General features: G+C 37.8%; 1 protein-coding gene across 5 annotated transcripts in view; it reads right to left on the bottom strand.

The window, feature by feature from the left end:
* Positions 1 to 21,253, bottom strand: part of GSK3B (glycogen synthase kinase 3 beta) — a 201,925-nt gene extending 180,672 nt beyond the window's left edge. For all 5 annotated transcript variants that reach the window (XM_026494220.4, XM_026494227.4, XM_026494232.4 and 2 more), the window contains exon 1: positions 20,653 to 21,253. In XM_026494220.4, coding sequence (XP_026350005.1) covers positions 20,653 to 20,740 — 88 coding nt within the window. In that variant the 5' untranslated portion in view covers positions 20,741 to 21,253. The remainder of the gene's footprint in view (positions 1 to 20,652) is intronic.
* Between the last annotated feature and the right edge of the window lie 2,452 nt (positions 21,254 to 23,705).

The following is a 23,705-nucleotide window of genomic DNA, read 5'->3' as shown; positions in this document are numbered from 1 at the left end:
ACCATATACAAAAATTAACTCAAAATGGATCAGGGACCTAAGTATAAGAAATAAGACTATAAAATACTTAGAAGAAAACATGGGTAAATCTGGAGTGCTTTTTCAGATACAATATGAAAAGCACAAAAAGGAAATGGATGCATTTGAGTTCAAAATTTAAAACTTTTGTACAGCAAAGCATACTAGCAAGACAGTGAAAAAAAGACAATTCACAGAATGGGAGTATATATTCAAGTCATATATCTGATAATGTCTAGATACAGAATTTTTAAAGAATCCTTACAATTCAACAACAAAAAGACAATCCAATTTAAAAACGGCCGAAGAACTTGAATGGATATGCCTCCAAAGAAGATATACAAAGGCCAAGAAGCCCATGAAAAGATGCTCAACATCATTAGTCACTAAGAGAATGCAAATCAAAATCACAATGAGGTACCATTTCACACCAACCAGAATGGCCATTATCAAAAAATGGAAAACAACAAGGGTTGGAGAGGTTGTGGGAAAAACTGGAACCCTCATACACTGCTGGTGGGAATGCAAAATGGTACAACCACTGTGGAAAACTGACTGACAGTTCCTAAACACAGAATTACTGTATGACCCAGCAATTCCACTCCTAAGTAAATACCTTCAAAAAACTGACAAGCATTCAAACAAAAACTTACACAAACTATTCACAGTAGCCAAAACTCAAATACCAATCAACTAAACAGATTTTTTAAAAATGTAGTTTTCCATACGATGGAATATTATTCAGCCGTAAAAAGGAATGGAGTACTGATACATACTGCAATATGGATGACCTTGAAAACATTATGTTAAGTGAAAGAAGACAGACACAAAAGGCCCATATTGTATAACTCTATTTATATGAACTATCCAGAGCAAGATAGTGGTGATGAACACACAACACTGGGAATGTACTTAATACCACTGAATTGTACACTTTAATATGATTCAAATGGGGGTGCCTGGGTGGCTCAGTCAGCTAAGCGTCCAACTCTCTTCCCCATGTTGGGCTCCACGTCCTGAGGCTACTTAAAAATAATTAAATAAATAAAGGTTCAAATGATCAATTTTATGTTACGTATTGTTTCACCACAATAAAAAAAAATCCAACACACACACATATCCATAAAGACCCTAGCTCTGTCCACTAAAAGGGCCTAGAAACAACAATCAGCCCATAGCAATAAAGACCCACACTATGGCCTTTAAATACTATCACTAATAGGAATCAGAACCCCTTGGAGAAGTAACTGATTGTGGATCTAAGAAGGTGATACATGAAACTAGCCTGAAATATCTTGTTATACTAGAAAACAGAATTACCAAAGATTACTGAGGTTATATCTACAGATACAGAATCAACGTGAAGGGGCTCCTATGGCTAAAATGGGACAACCTGAAAATTAAAAAGAATACTACAACAGATTAAAACATCAAACATATTCAAAACCAGGGGTTCATATAGGTACAAAAAAAATTAAACAATCTCGCTGGCCACCTCTATCGAATAGTAGGAAAAGATTCTGCTGTTCTTCAGAATAATCATATAATTGAGGTTTAAAATGTTCTTTTTTATAGAACTCCAGCATATAAAACAGAAGGAATGATAGAATATCACCACCGCTAGATACGATGATCTAGATCCCAGTCAGCAAACTTTTATCAACAATCAGACAGTAAATATCTTAAGCTTTACAAGCCATACAGCCTCTGTATTAACAACCAATTCTGCCTGTGTAGCATAAAAGCAGCTACAGACAATACATAACAGAACTATTGTGGCAACATTACAATAAACTTTTATTTACAAAATAAGGAGCAAATAGGATTTGGCCTGTGCGCAACTTGGCCTGTTTGCCAACCCATGATCTATATAATAATCATCAATGACTGATAAACCATTAGATGAAAGGCTGACGAGGAACCTTACTGTGGATAGTGAACCAGGCTGACAAGGATACACCCCTACTGTGATCGATCGTAATATCACAAAAGAGAGTCAGAGTCTGATATTATGTAATAAGAGATACTTAGCACCATCTAATAAAGTAATCTGATTAAAAAATCTTAACAGTTTACAGGAAACACTGGAGGGATTAGATGAACATCCCCTCTATTAAATGACCACAGGGATACAATCAGCAAAATGTGGTAATGTGTAAATGTGTTAAATGACCACAGGAATACAATCAGCAAAATCTAGAATGTGGGAAATTCCAAAGTACAAATGATCTGATTTCTTCAATAAATAAATGGCAAGGAAAAGGGTGAAAGAAAAATTAACACCAATTGTAAAGAAATTTAAAAATAGCAACCAAATGCAATGTATGGACCTTGCTTTGGGTCCTAACTCAAACAAACAAATTTTATTTTAAGGGAAAGAAAGATACAATCAGGAAATGTGAACAATGACTAGAAATCTGATTATCCTAAGGAATTTTTTAAATATTTTAAAGGTAGAATCACGGTGCTGTAGTTACGTTATTTATTTTAAGCTTCCTTGGAGAGATTTGCCAAAAAATAAAATTACATGATGTTTGAAATTTGCCTTGTAAGTATGCTGGGTAGTGGTGAGGGTACGGGTGAATTAAGACTGACCACATACAGATAATACAGAAATTGGAAATGGATATATGGTGGTTCATTACATAACGCTATCTACTTTTATATAATCAAAGCTACTTAATTTATGAGTAATTTATGAAGAAACACCCCAAAATAGAAAAAAATATTCAACACCTGTTTGGGAACACTAGGTTCCCTAAAAATAAAAAATTTAATGAAAATTACCCCCATTCTACTAGAAGCCAGGTTCGGTACCCACAAAGAGCTAAGTGGAAAGGGAAAAGATAAAAGGAAAAGGAGAAAGAAGGATCTGTGATTCATTCTCCCCTTCCCTCATTCTAGTTAGTGAAAAAGCCGTGAGGTGCTGCTGGCTGCTCCTTTAAGAATGCCTGGCAAGGACAAAGAGTATTTTACTTTTTAAGAAAAGGTTTCCCATGAAAATCACTCTGCCTCAAGCTGTGAAAACTGTCTGATATTCTTAGAGCCCCCAAAGATCCTGGCTGTTTCAAAGCAGTAAATAAAAAGTGAGGAAGGAAGAAGAAACTCTGGCGGGGGGAGGAGTTTCTTTCCCCAGCTTCATCAAAATAGAGAAGTAATCAAAACTAAAGGAAAAGAACACAGTATTCTGCTTAATTCAATTCACAGCTAATAACAGCCTTAGTGGTTTTGAATCGTTCTAAATAGTTACCCACATTTTCAGGGAGTACTCGGGCCATTTAATTCTACCAAAGGAGACTGCAGACACCTGCTTTTGGGGGAAGAAAGATCTTCACATTCCATAGTATTCTGGTGTGCCCATCATAGTTAAACATTTAATAATCTAATGGTCAATGCAAACCAAACTGTCCCTGAAATACAGACTACACAAAAATAGTTTTCAGAAGAAAAATATGCAGTCTAAAAAGACTGACAACACAGACACCGGATCAACTTAAAATATACATCTCACATTAAAAAAAGAAAGAAAGAAAAAGAAAAAGAAAAAAATTATGGGCATTAGGCCAAAATCTACTTATTACAACTAGTATTCATTGAAAATGCCAGATCTCTAACGGAACTGTAACTTTCTTAATGCACTATAACTACATTCAAGATGGAATTTCCATTACCTTAAAAGGCATCTGGCGACGATTTTTCCTCAAATTAAAAAAAAAAAAGATTTGGAGGCTTTCTTTATGACCACCCTACACATGCCTGTTAAAAAAAATAATAAACATACAACAGATACAGAGAGGTAACAACCTACATCTAAGCCTTTATTATTTTTATTACTACTAATAATAGCAGCTAAGATTATCATGTCCAGACACTGTGCCAAGCACCTGACATTCATAATTACCTCCTTTAAGCTTTACAACCACCCAGAAAGGTATGTAACTGAAATTAATAACTTGTCTAAGCTCACTATAACTGATCAAAGAGAGGGCTCTAACCTTATGATGTCAAAAATAGATATAAAACTATACATACCTAAAGACAGTATCAAATCTCACTCAAACAGCACTTTAATTTACAGAGTATTCTCTAAAACCTTCCCCTCCCAGACATGGAGCTCATGTATGCAAAACAAAGGATGCAGGACATGCTTCGACTAGTCAATTTATTCTCCTTTCCTTCTTCCCTAAATAGAGCAGTTTATACTCTTTCCTAGTACTACTGCTAAATTGTTGTTTCTAAGTAAAACCCAGAAGTTCATTACAATCACATAGTAGCACAGTAAAGTCAAAAGAGCAAAGATTTAGGAACCAGAGAGATCCGGGCTTAGACGGTAACACTGGACATTCCCAGTTCTGCCCTGTGAATAATTTTGTGTCCTCTACCCTCCAGAAGTGCCTTGGGTTCCTTGTCTGTAAAATGGAGTCATTACCTAGGCCCTATGAAATAATGCTTTTTAAATGCTGGCTCCCTTCCCTCTCTTCTAAAATAAAAGCAAGATCCAAATACCAAAGGCAGGGCTTCCAAGTATGATTCAAGGAATACAGGGATCCTAAAAGCTACATTTTCTAAACTTCTCTGGCCAGAGAGTATTTATTATAGCATAACACCAATTAGAGTAATTAGTGTAGGAAACACTAACCAAAGGAATTACATACAGGGTAAAGAAAAAAAAAACCCAGAACTTTGTTTCAGATTCTACGATAGCTCTTTTGGCTCTTCAGTGTTCTTTTCTTGTTTTTTTGTTTTAAGATTTTATTCATTTATTTAATAGAGAGAGAGACAGCCAGCGAGAGATGGAACACAAGCAGAGGGAGTGGGAGAGGAAGAAGCAGGCTCCCAGTGGAGCATGGAGCATGACGTGGGGCTTGATTCCAGGACTCCGGAATCATGCCCTGAGCCGAAGGCAGATGCTTAACGACTGAGCCACCCAGGCACCCCTTTAGTGTCATTTTTATCCACTATGTAGTTCCTGCCTTCATTCTGTACAGTCAAGCCAGCAAAGAAGTGCCTTCTGGATATATAAATACTCCATTTATTAAACACTGTACTTTAAAACCCAGATATCCTCTAATAAGTATGATCCAAAAAACCTAACTGATGAAAAACAGGACTTACTATTGGAAAGTTAACAGAAAACGTTTTTTTTCCAATAGTCTTCCAGTTACAGAATAAAGGTGACAAGAAAGGAAAAATTCATATACCAGTTTTCAATTACCAGAATTGTATGAAATAAACCAATTATTACGAACAAAATGTGTACCTGGCCTCACTGTCAGGCAATAGGACAAGGCAGAGGGTAGGAGCCAATTATACTCTATCTGAATTTTGTATCATCACAGGATTTCATTATAATCTGACACTTAAAACACTCATCAACTAAGAAAAGTTGCTCAGAAGCACAGAAAATTTTCTCCAAGTCAGGGGAATCTTAAATCAACCTTTTAAATTAATATTTAACTACTCTCAAAAACTACAGAAATTCTTAAAAAGAAAAACATGATTATCAATGGATGTGTTAAAATTTGGTCTCTATACTTAAGACTGACTGTTTTAAATTTACTTATTTTTCAACATTCAACATTTATTAAGTGCCAACTTGATAAAGAGAATCTTTATGTTCAAGAATAATATTAAGCAACAAGAAAAATACTGAGATACATGACCACAGGAAATAATAAGGATGGAAGCAGGTGAAGTCTAACACTTTTGCCTTGAGTAAAACTATGATGTGTTATCTGCGCTTAAGATTACTGTCTTCAAGTTACCAGAGGTAGCAAGGCTCCATTTCTGCACAATCATTCACATTCTCTTAGACCAGAAAAGCAGTTAAGAATAAGAGCTTTAGCCTAAATTACCTAAATTGGAATACAGGCTCTGCCATCTGCTGGTTCTAAAACTTTGGTGAAAGTTACTTAACCACTATAAACCTCAATTTCCTCAAAGATAAGGGGATCTGGCTCAACACTGACTTTGTGATATGGATTTCAACTATATTTTTTACCCATTTCTTATAGCCACTGTTTTATAGATAGCCTGTATTAATTTTGAAAGCAAAGTATTTGCTCTTAAAGTTTTATCACAAAAAGGTATTTAAAATTTTAACTTTACTTGTACGTGACTGACAATTGTGTTGTTCTTGGTAAGAAACATTATAAAAAGTGAAAGTTCCAAAGCTTTATCCACAGAAACCTTAATTCAACCAATTTTACACAATTGTTCTATTCTCTTTCCAAATTATAAAGGCAACACAGTGCAGGAGTTAAGAGAACAAATTCAAAGTATGATGATAAAATTTGCTGGCTATGTAAGACACTCTCAGCCTCAAGGTTACTCATTTATAAACTACATTTGCCTTACCAGGTGCTGTAAAAGCTGAATGAGATACAAATAAATGGCTTAGTACAGTACAATGACATAGTAAGTTCTCAAAAGTTTTTTTCTTTTATGTTAAGTCTGGTGTCCTGAGTTCAACATGCTGGACCTATTCTCTACTACCTATAAGATCCTGAATAAAGCAATTAGAATATTTTTAACTTAGCTTCTTCATCCATTAAATGGAGATACTTTTGTCTCAAAGCATTATGAAAGTTAAATGAAAGGATAGTGCTTGGGACACAGCAAATACTCAAAGGGCAACTGAATCTGAATTACTCTAGTTCTAAGATCTGGGGTACCATCAATACAGCATCCACAGAAACTCAATATCCATCATAACCATAAACATTTTTCTAATTAACTTCTTCCCAACCCTCACTGTCATGGTCCACAACAGCTTTGCTCATCTCTTCCCTAAACTTTAGAAAGTACACAGGCTTTCTCAGGTATATGTGAGAAATAAAAAGATTTTTTTAACTGGGACACTGGATTTTTAAACAATATTTTATACCTAAACTAATGCTGGTAGCTGACATGCTGTACAATTTACACTAATGCTATATGCAAGGCAGTAGAGTCAGAGAATCCTCAGGTTCTTGGGATCTTCCTTTTCTAAGGACCCCAGGAACTGGTCCATCTGCTCCAGTTTTAGGTCATGACACACACCCTTTATTTTCTACTAGGTACTCATCCTCCACTATGGCAGAAATATAACACTAGAACATTCCCTCTATCCTTTGAATGTACACAGTCACTCTTTAATGTATCTAGAAGCTCATGAGAGGAAAAATATAATATTTTATAATAATAAAAAATAATAAATAAAATATAATATTATATTTTATAATAATAATAAATAATAAATAAAATATAATATTAAGGTCTCAAAAGTCTCTCAAGAAAGGTTATCCCTGATGTTCGACTGAATTTAAATAGAACTATACTTTCTTCTTTAGTAACTCCTCTTGGATTTCAAGGACGGCATACCAAACAATTGTTACAGAGAAAACAAATCTTTTCCATGTCTAAAAACCAGCCAAACATCTCACGATGTACACAATTAGTCACAGAGGCAGATACCATGTTGATCAGTGGAATCCAAATTATTATTATGACAACATGACTTCTCAAAACCAAATACAGCCAAATTTTACAGCTAGTTACGAGGTTGGATTACTTAGCAAGAGAGCCCAAATATTTCTCTCTCTTCAACTGATATACTAATATGCACTACTATATCAAACAAATATTATCTTAGAGACACAAAAAGAAGCCCTATAAAAATTAAAGTTTTCATAAATCCCCATAATACAGATTAGACATCTAAGTAATCCATGATGAAAGGGCCTGTTAATATTTAAATATTGTCTCTTCACTTTATTTCCTGTAGATAAGCTACAGTGAAAATTTAAAAATTGATTTGTCAGACTTCTTTGATCTAAATCTTCTCTTCTATCCTCACCCACTCCAAATAAAATCCTGGAAGGCTTAAGGGTATTGTAGTGGCTGGACAGGCTCAATGTTTCAAAGGTACTGTGCTCACCAACCAATGAAACCTAGCACCCAAGTTCTTTCATTCATTCAGCTACCCATCCAAAGGTTTCAGAGCCATTCAGTGCTAAGCACATAGTATAAAGTGTCTATAATTCTGTGTCTTTAACCCTTCCCTGGTATTGCTCCTTCATTTTTAAATAAAAACTCATATTTAGGAGCGTCTGGGGGGCTCAGTCAGTTAAGCATCTGCCTTTAGCTCAGGTCATGATCCCAGGGTCCTAGGATCAGGCCAGCATTGGGCTCCCTGCTCCACAGAGAGTCTGCTTCTCCCTCTGTCTCCCCCTCCCCGCCCCCGCTCGTGCGTGCGCACGCTCTCACTCTCACTCTCTCAAATAAATAAAATCTTTTTAAAAAATTCGTATTTAACTTTATAAATTAATTTCTTATATCAAAACTTAAATGTTCCTAGAAATAACAGTGATGGTTTGGTGACCTGGAAACTCTATACCGTGTAACTACTATGCATAGTATACACATAACTACCATTCATAGTATACACATAACTACCGTAACAGACTGCCTTCAACTCAAACATGTATTAAGTGACCCAATTTAAAAGGTACTGTGCTCCACATTGCAGGAAATACAAAAATAATTAAAATACTCCTTTTGCCTAAAATCCCCTAGGGAGAGACAAAACAAGTTAACCAGAATGCAAGCAAGGCAGAATATAACAGTGATAGAGAGTGCTACAGGAGTTACATGCAAGTGAATTTCATGCCTTGGGGTAAGGCATGGATGGGAAGAGTTAAGTGGTTGAAGTGGCATTTGAGTCTCTGAAAGCTGGGCAGGTCTTTGAAACAGCAAGGGGAAATAATGTATGATAAAGACTATTTAGACTAATAAGATTCCATTGGGTTCAGGACAATCATGGCAATGACAACATTTAACAAACATACCAATAAGAATTCAATATACATTTTAATAGTTGTGCTAAAACATGGGGGAAAATCATTACCTCCTATAGCAAGCACCTTTCTGAAGAACATAAATCTCTCAACCTCCTTTAATGTGGTATAAAATTTCAAAGTTAACTGAAGACATGACTAAAAACAAAACAAAGCAATAGGACATATCAACGAAGTATGTTTAAACTACATACATCTTATCTGTTCCTTGAAAATAGACTATATGATTGAACAGACTGACAACAGTATTACACGATAACATAATTCCTGGACAAAATTCTAAACCTACACCGTCCAATAGGATAACCAACAGCAACATGTGGCTACTGAGGTCTTAAAATGTGGCTACTACAAATTAGGATATGCTATAAATGTAAAATAGGTTGTGAAGATATAGTACCAAAAAAAGAATGTAATATATCTCATTAGTAAATTTTATATTGATTACATGTTGAAATAATATTGTGGATACACTAGGTTAAATAAAAATATTATTAAAATTAAGTTCACCTGTATTTATTTACTCTTTTTAATGTAAAAAAGAAAATTTTATATTACATATGTGACTCACATTTGTGGCTTACATTATATTGAATAGCTCTGGCTTAAACAATTGTCTAGTATTAGTATTGTTCAGATTTCTATATTTGTTTTAGCTGTACTTGTTTTAGCTGTCGCTTCATGATGGCATGGTAATCACTTGATCATAATGATATAAAGTAACCTCCCAAACATCTATGCCTCAGTGTCTAGACACTGAAAAGATGAGACACATGCCAAAAATGTGTGTCAGCTTAACTACTGTGTTGGAGCAAATGTGTAAAAAAACAACCAACAAACAACTTTTCTAGATACATTTACCAAGCAGTTAATTTTGGGGGGCATTGCTGGCTGATGTCATGAGATTATGTTAAGATAAGTACTTTGTGATACAAAGACATGGCATCCAGGGAAATAGGAGTGGACCCTGAAGAGCAATGAAGTCAGGGTGACAGCTATACAGTGGAGCCTGGAGAACTACCAAGCCAGATCTCAGCAATAAGATGAGGACTCCAGGAAAAGGACAAAGGGTGGAGTAGAATCTAGAGAATCCTTGATAAAATTTGAGGGGTAAAAAAAAAAAATCAAGATTATGATAATTGCAAACAGTACAAGAAAAAAGAAAATGGAAACAATAAACTGTAAAAAAAAAATTAAAAGCAAGGAAATGTGATTGCCGATTTGGAAACAGTTTGATAGTTCCTTAAAATATTTAACAGTTATCATACAATCCAGCAATTCCACTCCTAGGTAATATACTCAAAAGATAAGAAAATACATGTCCACACAAAAACTTGTTCACAAATGGTCATAGCAGTATTATTCATACTAGCCAGAAAGTAGCTAACAATCCAAATACCCACCAACTGAAGAATAGATAAACAAATGATGGCAATTCCATACAATGGAATATTATTCAAAAATAAAAAGAAATGAAGTACTGATAAATGCTACAACATAGATGGACATAGAAGACATTATATGAAATAAAAGAAGCCAGTCACAAAAGCTACATATTGTATGAGTCCATTCATAAGAAATGTTGAGAATAGGCAAATCCATAGAAACAGAAAGTAGTTTAGTAGTTACCTAGAGCTGAGAGGAAGGAGAATGTGGGGAATGACTATCATTGCATACAGGGTGATAGCACATACAAAAATGTGCTAGTATTAGTTGATAGCTACACGACTCTGTAGACATACTAAACCACTGTACACTTTAAATGAATAAATCTTATGGTATGAGATATCATTCGATATCTCAATAAAGCCGTTTTTAAAAGGTTATGTGATCACTGCATACTATCTGCTTCTGTTAAGAATACTGCTTAGTGTCTAGATACTGAGTGTTAATCATTTGAATAGTAATTTAAAGAATTATTTAGCTAAAAATAATATATTAGCATGCTAGCAAAAGGGCGATGAGAATAAATAATATCTGTCATAATGAGAAAACAAATATCAAAAAGTAATTTTAACAAATAGGTAAAAGTATACTAACTAAAAATATGACAAAAACTAATAGGGAAAAACAGCTGTCAGAGTTAAGTTTGCCTATGAGAAATAGAAAGGAGAAAAGAGTGGCTGCCATAAGACTTTCTGCACAATCTGATTTCTTTAAATCGTATGAATGTACTATTTTATAAAAATAAAAAAAATTTTTTAAAAGACTAACGAGTGCTTGGTTTAGAAGCAGAATGAAACCGTGCGCTCTTAAAGAGGTAAAAGGCACAGGCTTCATTGACATTGACGCACTCTGCGCCTCTGATCTCTCAAGAGAACAGGTTTTTCTCATCTAAGATGTTAGAAAAATGGAAAGTTAAAGGAGAAGGTGAGTTTTCCTTTGCGTTTTTCTTTACCATGACAACTACTTCCAGCAAGAATGATAATACCTGCTTGACGCTATGGATCATTTCTCAAATACAGAGTAGGAAATATTTTAAACGTGCTAAGTATTCACCGGTTGTGACTATCAGCATTTTACTTATTACCAAGAGAAGCACTCTCTCATCTTTGCACTTACTCCCCATCTAACTCACATTCAGTAAAATAAGGGCTTAGTAACCTACTATAAAGGAAAACATTAGCAATTTTCTAGAATTATTGATTTAAATTGTTTTAATTCTAACACTCTTATGCTAAAGCTGTGTTCACTTAGGTATGTATACACAAAATATAATTCCATAATAGAAATAACATGTAAAGAATCAGAGTATCTACAGAAGGAATCTTAAGACACTGGGATGCTGTCTCCAGGAAGGGAACTGGTAGTTAAAAAGCAGGAGCAAGACAAAGACATCACTAAAAACCTTGAAAATTTTTAATCACATGAGTAAATTCCATTTTTTAAAGCAAAATATGTAAATAAGACTAGCATGTAATTGTCTACCATACAGCATCCAATTAGTAATATTGTGGTTATTGCTATAATTATATAAATATGATATACCTATATGCATACAGTTATGTACTACTACTGAAACCCTACCAACTCAAAGTTTCCCCCTTCCCTTTAGAGTTTAATAAATAGTGTGAAAACTGAAATGCCAATAGGGAACTGCAGCAAATACACCTGCAATACTGGCAGTCTGATGCCAGGTATTTACGCCAGCACCACAAATTCTTCAGATGATGCCTCTACAGACTTAAAAATCTAGGAGGAGCAATTTGACTCAGCTCAAGGACTTCAACACATGTCATGAAAAAGTGGTTAATCCATTAAAAAGAATTAACTGGGATGCCTGGGTAGCTCAGTTGGTTGAGCGTTCAACTCTTGATTTCAGCTCAAGTCATGATCTCAGGGTCCTGAGCTCAAGCCTCGTGTGGGACTCCATGTGGAGTCTGTTTGAGAGTCTTTCTCTCCCTCCACCCCTTCCCCTACTTGTGTACACGTGCACTCTCTAAAAAAATAATAAAAAAATAAAAGCAGTTTAAAAAAAAAAAGAATTAACTGACTTTATGGAATTAGGAAAAGTAAAAGGAGTCACATTTTTAAGATAGGTTACCCTTCCTTGGAAAGAAATCGAAAACACCCAACATTTTTTAGTTATACTAACCAATAAAGCCCTTAAGAATTTCTTAGACTCCCAAAAGATGATTGGATGGCCATGATTGTCCTTTTTCTTCAGATCAACAATTAGGATACCCACCTTTTCAAATTCTCATTAATAGGTCTTAAGTGTGTTTGATAAAGTTACCAGTAGCTAATCATAATTCATAAAAAAGCTTAATAACCCTATGCAGTGCCTTCCAAGTATTCCACAGATAGAAGTTATGAGCAGGTTAAAATCCAAACAGCAACTCTATAATACCACAAAAGAAAAGAAAAAAAGACAACAAACCTTAAATCAGATAAAATGCTGTTCCTGGATAATAAACGTATCTGGGCTAGCATACTAAAAACTTCAGAACCTTTATCCATACCACTGGAAGGCAAATAAAGTTGGTCAACCAGTGATGACCCATTTCTCTTCCTCATCACTTCAGTGACCAACAAATTAGAGAATGTTTGATGTAGTGAGAAGTTATTACAGAACCCCAGGTATCCTCCTGCCCTTTTAAAAGAGATATAATTTAAACTTCTCTAGGTCAACATTTTGAACAATTATCAGAGTGATTTCCCCTGGAGCTTGTAAGCCTACACTAAGTAATCCCAATATGCTTGCTTTTCCTTCTATTCTTTTTAGGAGGTGTAATGCTTAATACCAGTATCCATTCATTCTCTTCTAATTTGCAGTTTTAAAAAACCAGACAACTGAATGAATTACAACTATGTGTTAAATAATAATAAAGAATTGTAAATAACAGCTTAAAAACAAACATATGAACAAAGTGCACCATTTGTCTGGGGATTTCAGATGTTCAGGAGCCTCTTTAGTTTACTTCCTGATTGTCAAATACAAACCAATTCCAAAAAAGGCAATTTTCCAAAAAACGCAATTCCACGTTGATGCATAGCTATTCTTCTTTAAAAAAACAAAAACAATAACAAAAAACCCTGAAGCCTCACAGTTATAACAAATGTCCAATAGACATTTGACTAATTGTATATACGTAACATCACAAAACTACACACACACACGTATATATACTCATGAAGTCTGCTGTCAAATACTGAAAGGAGAAAGAGAACACTCAGAACACTTCACAACCTACAGAAAGAGACAGAAGTAATAATCCTTAATAATAGCTTATTTGGAGAATCACAGTCTAATACTACCTGGAAACATAAATACACCAGATTTACGTATGATCATTACTTTTCAATTAAAAAAATCAGTTTTCTGAACATTAAAAAAATTCCATATATTACTTATTTTTCTTTTTTGACCGGCATAATCCCTAATATTTCTATTTTCATGTTTGTCTTAAGTTTTCCTGAAATCTTAAGAGAATGGACCATTTTTTCAATATAACTTTAAATACTTAAGTACTATATTTGCTAACAGGCATGCCTGAAACTAATTTTAAAAGCAGTATTAATCATGAAAGTCTTTTTTTTTTTTAAGATTTTATTTATTTATTTGACAGAGAGAGACAGCCAGAGAGAGAGGGAACACAAGCAGGGGGAGTGGGAGAGGAAGAAGCAGGCTCCCAGCAGAGGAGCCTGATGGGGGGCTTGATTCCAGAACGCTGGAATCACGCCCTGAGCCAGAAGGCAGACGCTTAACGACTGAGCCAGGCGCCCCTAATCATGAAAGTCTTACACATACACTAATTAGCAATGAAAGACTATCCTAAAAGCAAAAGGCAATTTAGCTTACCTCTGGAATCCAAGTAACAGGTAACAGCATTACAATTCTCTATAATATATACAATATAGAGCGAGAGCTCTAGAATCAGAATGCCTGGGTTTAAATTCTAGCAAAGCAACTTTTTTTTGTCCAAGTAATCTTGGATAAATTGTTTCACCTCTCTAAATTTCATTTACCTAATCTATAAAGTGGGGATAATATATTAGCTAGTTTGCAGAGTTGCTGTAATGATTACAATGAAATATTGCATATAAAGAACTTGGCAGAATGCTTATTTAGAACACAGTAAATATTCAATAGACATATCACATGTCAATCACACTATCTGTGGCCACTTTCTATTAAAGTAACCTATTTATTTTTAGCTTCAAAAGCCTAGGATTTCACATGATAATGAAAAAGAGTCCTAACGTTAGTGTTTTGTACCAGTGTTACTAATATTTTTGCCTGCCTACCCATCTCTCTGACTTTTGACTTTGGGGCACGCCTGTTCAATCCTAGGCCTGTAAGTTCATTTAAATTTCACCACCATCTAAAATACAAGTTTCTAGAAAAACAGTTCCTCTTCTATCAGAAATGTTATTAAATTAATTTCAAAGGACAATCAAGAAATTAATGACTCCAGAATTTGTTGAAAAGAGAACACATTAAGGGATTTATATTTTATGCCATTGTTGGCCATGGAACCCTGGAGACAAAAGGAAAAGTTGATTTGGCAGAACTGAAAACCAAAAAAATACATCATTGCCTCAATCTGATCAAACCAGAATGCTTCTGAGAAAACCATTCAATACAAAAATATAAGATTCAACTATTTACAAAATTTTAACTTGCATACCCTTTAAAAGTAGACCTTTCTCCCTAAAACATAAGCAAAAGGGGGCAGGGGGATTGTAAACTAAGAATCCAAATCTACAAAGTTTTACCTTTATATTTTATACCAGACCAAGCACATTACAGATACAGTATATATTGAAATAATTTTCTGAATGTCCATTATGTGCTGGGTATTAACTTATTTTTAAAAACAGAAAACTCAGTAATAGAATAAAATAAATGTCCCTTTTTAAAATCAATTTAACGGTAGAAACTTTTGGAAAAACAAGTAAGCTTTCTCCTTTAACTCTATTGTCGGTTTTTCCTTATACTATTCACACAGGTCTTTATATGAATATACACTTCTACATCACATTCAATCAATTTCAAAGACAATTCACATAACCAAGGAAGATTTGTACAAACCAAGATTACAATCCAAAGACTGCAACCCCTACTCTAAAACCAGTAAACCATAAAAATACCTCTATTCTTGAAATCATTTAAGATTCTTTTTCCACCACTCCCCCTGCCCAAAAAGATGCTAGAAAATGATGCTAACTGTTCCAACAAATTCATGTACTTACAATGATTATGTTTTTAGAACAGTATCTGGGAAATCAGTTGGTCCTGTTAGTACCAGCATATACTCCAGTCACACCCACATGCTGTCCCTCCATTCTCCATTGTAGGGTGGAGCATCACAAGAGACACCACAGACTTACAGCCTGCCCATCCCCATCCCTATCCCACAATCCCATGAGTCTTATTAAAAAGTATGAAACTGTGGCATCAGGTCAGCATGTGTCTGTTTCACAGCATTCTCCATACATAAAGCAAAAAACAGAGCTCCCCTAGTCTCAGAATCTGCTGCTGACACTTAAAAAACTCTGGCTTCACCAGCCTTGCTGTTTCTCCAAAACAGTATCTCACACCTGCAACCGAAGGCCAAAACAAGGGACAGGCAGCACAGAGTACAAGAACTGATTTTCATGTGAACTACGCCAGTGAAATGAATGTCACCTCGTTTTCTCAATGCCATTCTCAATCAGCCATAAATCGATTTATGAATCTTTGGGTTCCCTTAAAGTTTTGTCCTAGTACTTGTACCTTATAATCATTTCACAATTAGCATTCTACAGATGCATGCAACAAGAAGAGTATGCAATTCTTATATGAAAGTATTAGTGTTTTAACAACTCTGGAAAGGTCTGGTCGGGAAAAGAATGAAAACTTAATGAAAGTAAGGCTTTCAGTCTCATATATGAGCTCTCATCCACATAAACATGGATGATCTAGAAATTGGCTAAATTCTAATAAGCTAATTTTTAGATGTCACAAGGAGGTTAAACTCCCTTGGGAACAGGATAACGCTTAAGTTGCCACATAGTTTTTGGTTTTAATACAATATGACTAAATACTGCACAATAATATGCAACTACTATTAATTATTCTCTCTTCATTAAAAAAATTGATGTAAAAAGTTTTATATGAGGAAATAAATGATACTCACTGATTTACTTTCCTCTTTCTAAATCTTGTATTTAAAAATTAAACCTAGCCTATTAGCTAAATTTTTTCCAACAGTACACCAAAAGGATTTATTACTAATATTTTAACCAAAATCACCACAGGAAGTCTTTTACCTTCTCTTTTTTGAGTAAAATATTACTCAAAACTTTGAGTAATAAAATATTACAAAGCTACAGGGGGAACTGTATAGCTGCTAACATTTACTTAATAACACTTGGGTCTGAATGTGAACCAAAAAGAGAACCCTGGTTTCACCATAGTTAAGTAAAAAGAAATATTTCAAATATACAATTTAAATACATGATTTAAACTTGGGATGAGTGGGGCGCCTGGGTGGTGCAGTCTGTTAAGGGCCTGACTCTTGGTTTGGGCTCAGGCCCTGATCTCAGGGTTGTGAGATCAAGCCCCACTTCGGGCTCTGCCCTCTGCTGCTTGAGTTTCTCTCTCCCTGTCCCTCTGCCCCTCCTGCTTGTGCTCTCCCTCTCTTTAAATAAATAAATCTTTAAAATAAATAAACAAACAAAATTGGGATGAATGCTTAACTCAACCTTCACAAACCAAATAAAGACTACTATTATTATTATCATTTATTTTAAGTGCAAAGTTTACCTAAGAATAACCATTATTTATGAAAAACAGGTTTTAAACGTACCAAAGATTAAACTAAAGGCTATTTAAAGTATCCAGTTTGGGGCCATCTGGGTGGCTCAATCAGTTAAGCATCTGCCTTCGACTCAGGTCACGATCCCAGGGTCCTAGGATCGAGCCCCACGTCTGGCACCCCGCTCAGCGGGAAACCTTCTTCTCCCTCTCCCTCAGCCTGCAGCTCCCCATGCTTGTGCTCTCTCGCTGTCTCTGTCAAATAAATAAATAAAATCTTTAAAAAAATAAAAAATAAAATACCTAAAGTTTTTATGTCACAGTTTAGTCCAAAAAATATTTCCACTGGTTTTTGATAAATTACCACGGAACTGTTACAACTAGGGTCAAGGGTGAAGTGTTTGAACCTACATAAAAAATTACTTTCTTTTTTAAGACTTTAACAGAAAGCATTAAATAAAAACCATTAGTTTACTGCTCCCAAAAATAAACCCAATATTTTTAGGTGAAGAAAAATTAGAAATTGTGCAATTAATAGACTGTAAAGTTAAATATCATTTCCAGTAACCAAATGCTGTCTGCTGAACTTCAAGGGAACCTATTGTACATTAAATTTTTAAAAAGTGAACTCATCTACCTTCTCATCTCAGCACTTTCTCAACTTTCCCATTACAATCGACAATATAACTCGGCGGTCAAGTCTTCCAGACCAACAACATCAGAATTTATTTTTAACTCCTGACTCCTTCCCAAATATTCCCCTTCGATCCAATCCAAAGTCCTGCCAGTTCCTCATTCACACTCTCTCAAATGTGTTATTTTCATACCATTTTCACATTTTATTTTATACTTCCTCATGTTCACAACATACCCTACTATCTCCCTGAAAGGGCTCTAATTTATCTATTAACTCAGCTGCCCAAACCACCTTCAGATATCTTGTTCACCAATCTACGGTAAATCCCAATCTCTCTTGAATCACAACCAAACTCTTACAGGCCCCCTCTTCCCTCCATCGGCTATGGTTAACACATTTTCCAAACTCTATCTCTTATTTTCCTACTTAGGCCCCTGTAACTCAGATTTACCAACTTGCTCGGTAAGTACAAAAATTATCTACCTGCCACACAAAAATCACCATCTCTGTGCCTCTGTCCATTCCTCCCATCCAGAATCCTTTATGCTTCTCTATCAATTCAAGCGACTGTCTCCTTTAACACCTGTCTTAAAACACATCTCTGCAGGAAGTCCTTCCTCTCCAACCCAGAGGCCTCACCCCACCCCTGTATTCTTCATCCCTCTTAACAAAACATTCTTTTGTATTTGTAATCTTGCAGTAATCATGATATTGTTTTCATATTTTGTCCCATAACCTGCCTCTATGACTAAATGATAAGCTTTTGGAGGCCAAGGACTTTAATTTCTTTATGTATCTCTCTTTTGATCATGGGTCCCTTAGAACAGTAGCACTGTAACAAATGTTTAATGATACTTTTTCTTCTAAAGTGTCCTTACAGTCAAAGTAGTCAAAAACACAAAATCTGCATTGAACTCCAGTTTTTTAAATGTTAAGTTGACCTATATGAGAACAGAAAATTAAACACTTTAACCTATGCACTTTACAAGAGTTACTCCATCCTCAGTCAATAACGTTACCAAGAATTAAGGAGTCATTTTCAAAGAAAATCTCGGAAACAAAATGGAAAGTCCAAAAACTTAACATTATAAGCTATTCTATTTTGCTCTCTGAAATTGATCTAATAAAATAATTACCTAAAATTGATTTCAAGTGGTTTTTAAACTATATTACCAAGACGAAAAACATACAAACACTCCAGTACCACAAGAGGCTCTTAAGTAGCTATTATAAGATTTGCCTCATCATAGCTGAAAATTACCCCAGAATTTTAAAATATTCCTTTCAAATGACCCTATGAAGTGCTTAGAAAGCTTGACTCTTCTCTGAAAAATGCATCATCAGCTCCCCTCTTCACATACCCAGCATTCTGTACTAGTCACAAAAATAAATAATAAATAACTTTTAAAACTGATCTGCCATTCAGCTACTACCTTAGACTACCCTGTTTCAGTCAAGTCCAAAAGCCAACATGAATCGAAATCCTAAACTCAATAAAAATGATAATTTTAGGTTGCTTAAGGATATAATCAACTTCACATAACAGCATGTATATATTTTTTTAAAATCTCGGTTCTTCAGTTCTCTCCTTCTCCTAGGCAACAAAATAGTTTTTCTTTGCCCTCATTGTGCCCCTTTCTCAAGGAATAAGGAAACAATGTAGATATTTTTGTCAAATTCTGGAAGTATGGTTTAAATAAGCTGTCACTAAATACCATATAAACATATCTACAAATAGAGATACTTCGTAACAGTAGATACTTAGTATATCAAACACCTCAAGAACACAGACTATTTAGCACAAATCTGGGACAAAAGTACAGTCTAGCAACAACCCTGAACACAAGTTCAAATACCCCTATTATATACAGGACTACAGCCTTCTGCAAAACCTATGACAGAAAGGTCTAAATTCACACTGTTATAACTAAAACCCATTGTTTTATCTAAATGTGGCAGGAAACCAATGCAAGAGTATTTTTTTACATAGTCCTAAGAAGGGACCCTTGAACTCTAGATCATTTAACAAGTGCTGAATGCAATGGCACCCCAAAACCGAACTTTATGATGAGTCAGTGACAATTAACATTCAACTTAGTATCTGGCAACATGACAATACAAACCTCAATCAAAACTTGGACCTACTTCCTAGTTACCTTCTGATTAAACATAAATTATATAGTGGTAAACTGGTAATGTCAAAACGGGAAGGTTAAGAGATAACATTAAATCATGTGTCCAATTAAAACAATGCCTAAAGCGATACTACAGCTACTGGGTCTCTACCAGCCCCCACCGACCCTCTCTAAAGGGTGAACTCAAGGCTCGCCTCCAAACGTGAATGCTAGGTACTGAGCAAGTTCATCTCTGGATTAAGAACAAATACTTTGTAGCCACACAAGCAAGAAACAAATGTTAGAAGACTGTGACATTTAGTCTTTCTAGAAAGTATACAAAACTATGATAACCCCTGAGACCTGAGCTAAATAAGTCTCATTCCAAAAAGACACATACTCTGCAAATGTACATAACGATTTTTATCGTCTTGTCCTTCTCTTTATTCAAAAGGATGAGCAAGTAAATACTTTCATCACTATTTTAACATGGAAATACTCAAGCACATGATAAAGCTGACTACCAACAGCACAAAAAGTATAAGAAAAGAAACAAGTTTCAAATCAAATCATCCAAATAAAAAGCATATTCTCTCAATTCAAGGTTAATGAGACCGGGGGAGGTGTTATGGGAGGAGAAAAGAGGGAGCTGCCTCATCCTTGACTGAAAACAGGTTTTTGCCCTTTTCCCCTACCTCTGATTATTCTTATCAGGAGGTCTAATATTTTAAGATCCTGGTTAGTTAAGGCTTCTTATTCTAAGGGTGAGGTGGAGAAGGGGTGTAAAATAAAATCGATACTCACTGCTAACTTTCATGCTGCCAAAAGCTGAAGGCTGCTGCACTGGCTTGCAGCTCTCCGCAAAGGAGGTGGTTCTGGGCCGCCCTGACATGATCACTCTCTTCCCGAATCACCCTCTTTTCCTTCCTTCCTCCTTTTCTTCCTTTTGTTTTATGTTGGGGTGTTAGGTTAACGATAAATGCAGCATTAAGTTCTCCCACAAGAAGATTAAAAAAAAAAAAAAAGACTTCGTCCTCTTGGCTTTTCACTCCTTTTGTACAGCTATAAAAAAAACGAGCGATGTATTTCTCCTTCAAGACAGATCAGTATGGATATTTAACATATAGATGATTCGGGGCTGGGGAAAAAAATACAATTCTTTCCCCTCCCTCTCCTTGGAGGGGAAAAAGGGAGGGGGGAGTCTTAAAAAATATATATCACGTGAAACGGGCGCAAATACTTGATTGAAAATAAGTACTTTGAATATTATATTTTCCTCGGGGATTTTTTTTCCGAGTCAATGAAGAAGGGAAGCGGCGGAAGGATCACGAGTCTCACGCTTGAAAAGAAGGGGGGATGGGAAGGAGGGAGGGAGAGGGAGGGGGTGGCTCGGAGATGCGACGGGAAACGCTGCGGCTCCGGCAGCGGCGGGATCCGGCGGGCTGACGGCGGGGGCCCGGCGAACTGGAGGGCGGCAGAGTCGCGAGTCAGTCAGAGGCGGGCGGTGGCGGCAGCTCCTCTTCTCATTGCGCCAGGAGCAGCTGCAGGCGGCGGCTGGATCCAGCGGCCATGGCGGCGGCTGTGGCGGAGGCAGCTCCCTTCAGACCCCAGGCAGCGGATCCTCGACTGCTCCCCATACGCCGGGGACATGGGAACCCGGCAACCGCTTCCGTCCCTTGGGGCCCCCTCCCCCGTCCGCGGCACCAGCGCGGCCGCCCTCCCGCCCCTCGCCTCTACTCGGTGCCCGCTCAGGAAGTGTCCGCGCTTTGCCCCCAGCCCGGAGCCCTGTCAGCGGCTGCGGGGCCGGCTCCTCCTCTCTTCCTTCCTTCCTTTGTCACTCGGCCCGGGAGGCGGCGGCGGCGGCGGTGGCGGCGGCAGCAGCACAAGCCTGCATTCGACCGGGTCGGGGGCTGCTCTGTGTGAGGAGCGCCGTCTGCGCAGCCGCTTAGCTCTTCCCCACTCCCCCTCCCCCCTCCTACTCGTCCTCCGCCTCCTTCCTCCCCCACCCAGCCTTACACCGCCCAGCGCCCCGCCACCCGCGTAACAGGCGTCTGGGAATCGCCGGCCGAGGTCCGCGCCCGCCCGCTTCGGCTACGGAGCCGAAGCCGAAGCAGAGCCAATCACGGACGTCGATTATTTGCGACTCCTCCCGGAAAAAGCCGATCGAACTGAGAAACCAATTAGAAAGTGTCGCTAGAAATCCACGCCCAAAAAGCGAAAAATGCCGAAGATAGCCGAACGAGAAGAAGGTGGGTTCTCGTTCTGTGGCTGGCTAGAGGAGAAATTCGACAATGGCAGCAGTGGCCAATCACAGTGGCCGGGCCTCGCAAAAAAGCTTGAAGAGTTAAGAACCGTGAAACCCGGAGTCACTGGTGAAACAGCACGGCTGGGCGCCGCGGCAGCCTTGCAATTGGCTGAAAACTCCGCTGGGAGTGTACCTCCCTCACTGATTGGTGAAGCGAGGGGGGCTTCCGAGGTCAGTATGACCAGTCAGAACGTCTCCTCCCTCGCCAAGGTGGGGAGAAGAAGAAAGAAAAGGGAGGGCGTCTATAAAGCGCCTTCTTATTGGCTTGAAGCTTTGGAACTGGAGTGGGGGCAAAAGTGAAAAGGAGGGAGGCCGAAACCCGCAGCGGCAGCCAATCAGCACTCACTGCCGTCCAATCGCAAGACCTAGATGCGGTTTGATTGGCCTTCCACCTCCGGCGGCGGTCCCAAGAGTGGAGAGAGGCTCTAGTGGGGTCGTGGCGGACGGTGTGACGGGCTTGTCTGCGGCTTCTCTCAGCCGTTGTGGAAACCGCAGATAGGGAGCGCGGGCACTCCGCGCAGCCTGTCCGAAACTGCTGCGGTCAGCGGTGCTGGGCTTGGAGCGCTCAAGCGGACAGAGAGTTAAGAAGGGCTCTCCCCACCCAAGTGTCTCTCGGCCCGGCGCGGCTAAAATCGCGCCGGAGCCTTCCCTCCGCCCGGGATAGCGCGTCCGAAGAACGAGCGTCTTCCCCGTAAGGGACAGACGAGTCCGGGGCGCCTAGTCGGCCCGGTGCGAACTTTCAGACGCTAAAGTAGGAATAAAAGCTTCTAGAGAGGCAGCGCCTCTGGGCGCTCGCGCCCTGCCCAGCAGCGTTGGCCATTGATAAGAGGCCAGACTGCGCCTGGTGTGCGCAGCCAGGCCGGGCCTTCTGGAAACGCCCCTAAGAAATGAGCTCATGCTAGATGCGCGCGCTCTTTGGGCGCGACTGCCCAGCGCAGAGCGAGCCCCGAAAACAGGTATGGGGAAATGCCGTCAGACCGGATATCCTGAAGCCTCCGAGGAAACGGGGAGTCAGATGCCCCATAGCTTTTGGTCCTTTGGAACTAGGTCAAGTCCATAAAAGTACTAGTTTCACACATAGGCCTGTGTTCATTGTTCTACTGAGAACCAATTTCTTAGGTTTGCTTGAGGATAGTGAGGTATGGCTACGCCAGGATAGCAGAAAAAGTAGAATGGATGCTTGCCATCCTGACTAATGCCGTGGTGCCTGTAATTTCCACCTGCAGAGTCATACTTTTTATGAAGATACTATCTCCAGAAAGCACATGTAAAAATACTCATAGTTGATCAGATTACTTAGCTGTTGCTTTGAAAAGCTTGCGAGGGATTTGGAACAAAGTAAGCTTTGATGGGAGACAGGAAAAGTCTAGATAGGGTTTGCAGACTCAAATGTCTATGGGGGGTGGGGCAGAAAAATAAAGCAAATGAATGAAACTGGCCTGGTGTAAAACAATGGAGAATAATAAGAAATGTGGCAAATTAGTGTCCATGCTGTACCTGAAAGGAGCAGCTGTTAAGCCCTAAGAGATTGTTGCTCACAAAAACGTGGGTC

This window comes from Ursus arctos, unplaced genomic scaffold (genome assembly GCF_023065955.2).
Source record: "Ursus arctos isolate Adak ecotype North America unplaced genomic scaffold, UrsArc2.0 scaffold_4, whole genome shotgun sequence".
NCBI lineage: Eukaryota > Metazoa > Chordata > Mammalia > Carnivora > Ursidae > Ursus > Ursus arctos.
Note: the sequence above shows the minus strand (reverse complement) of the source record. Positions and strands in the feature narration are given on the sequence as shown.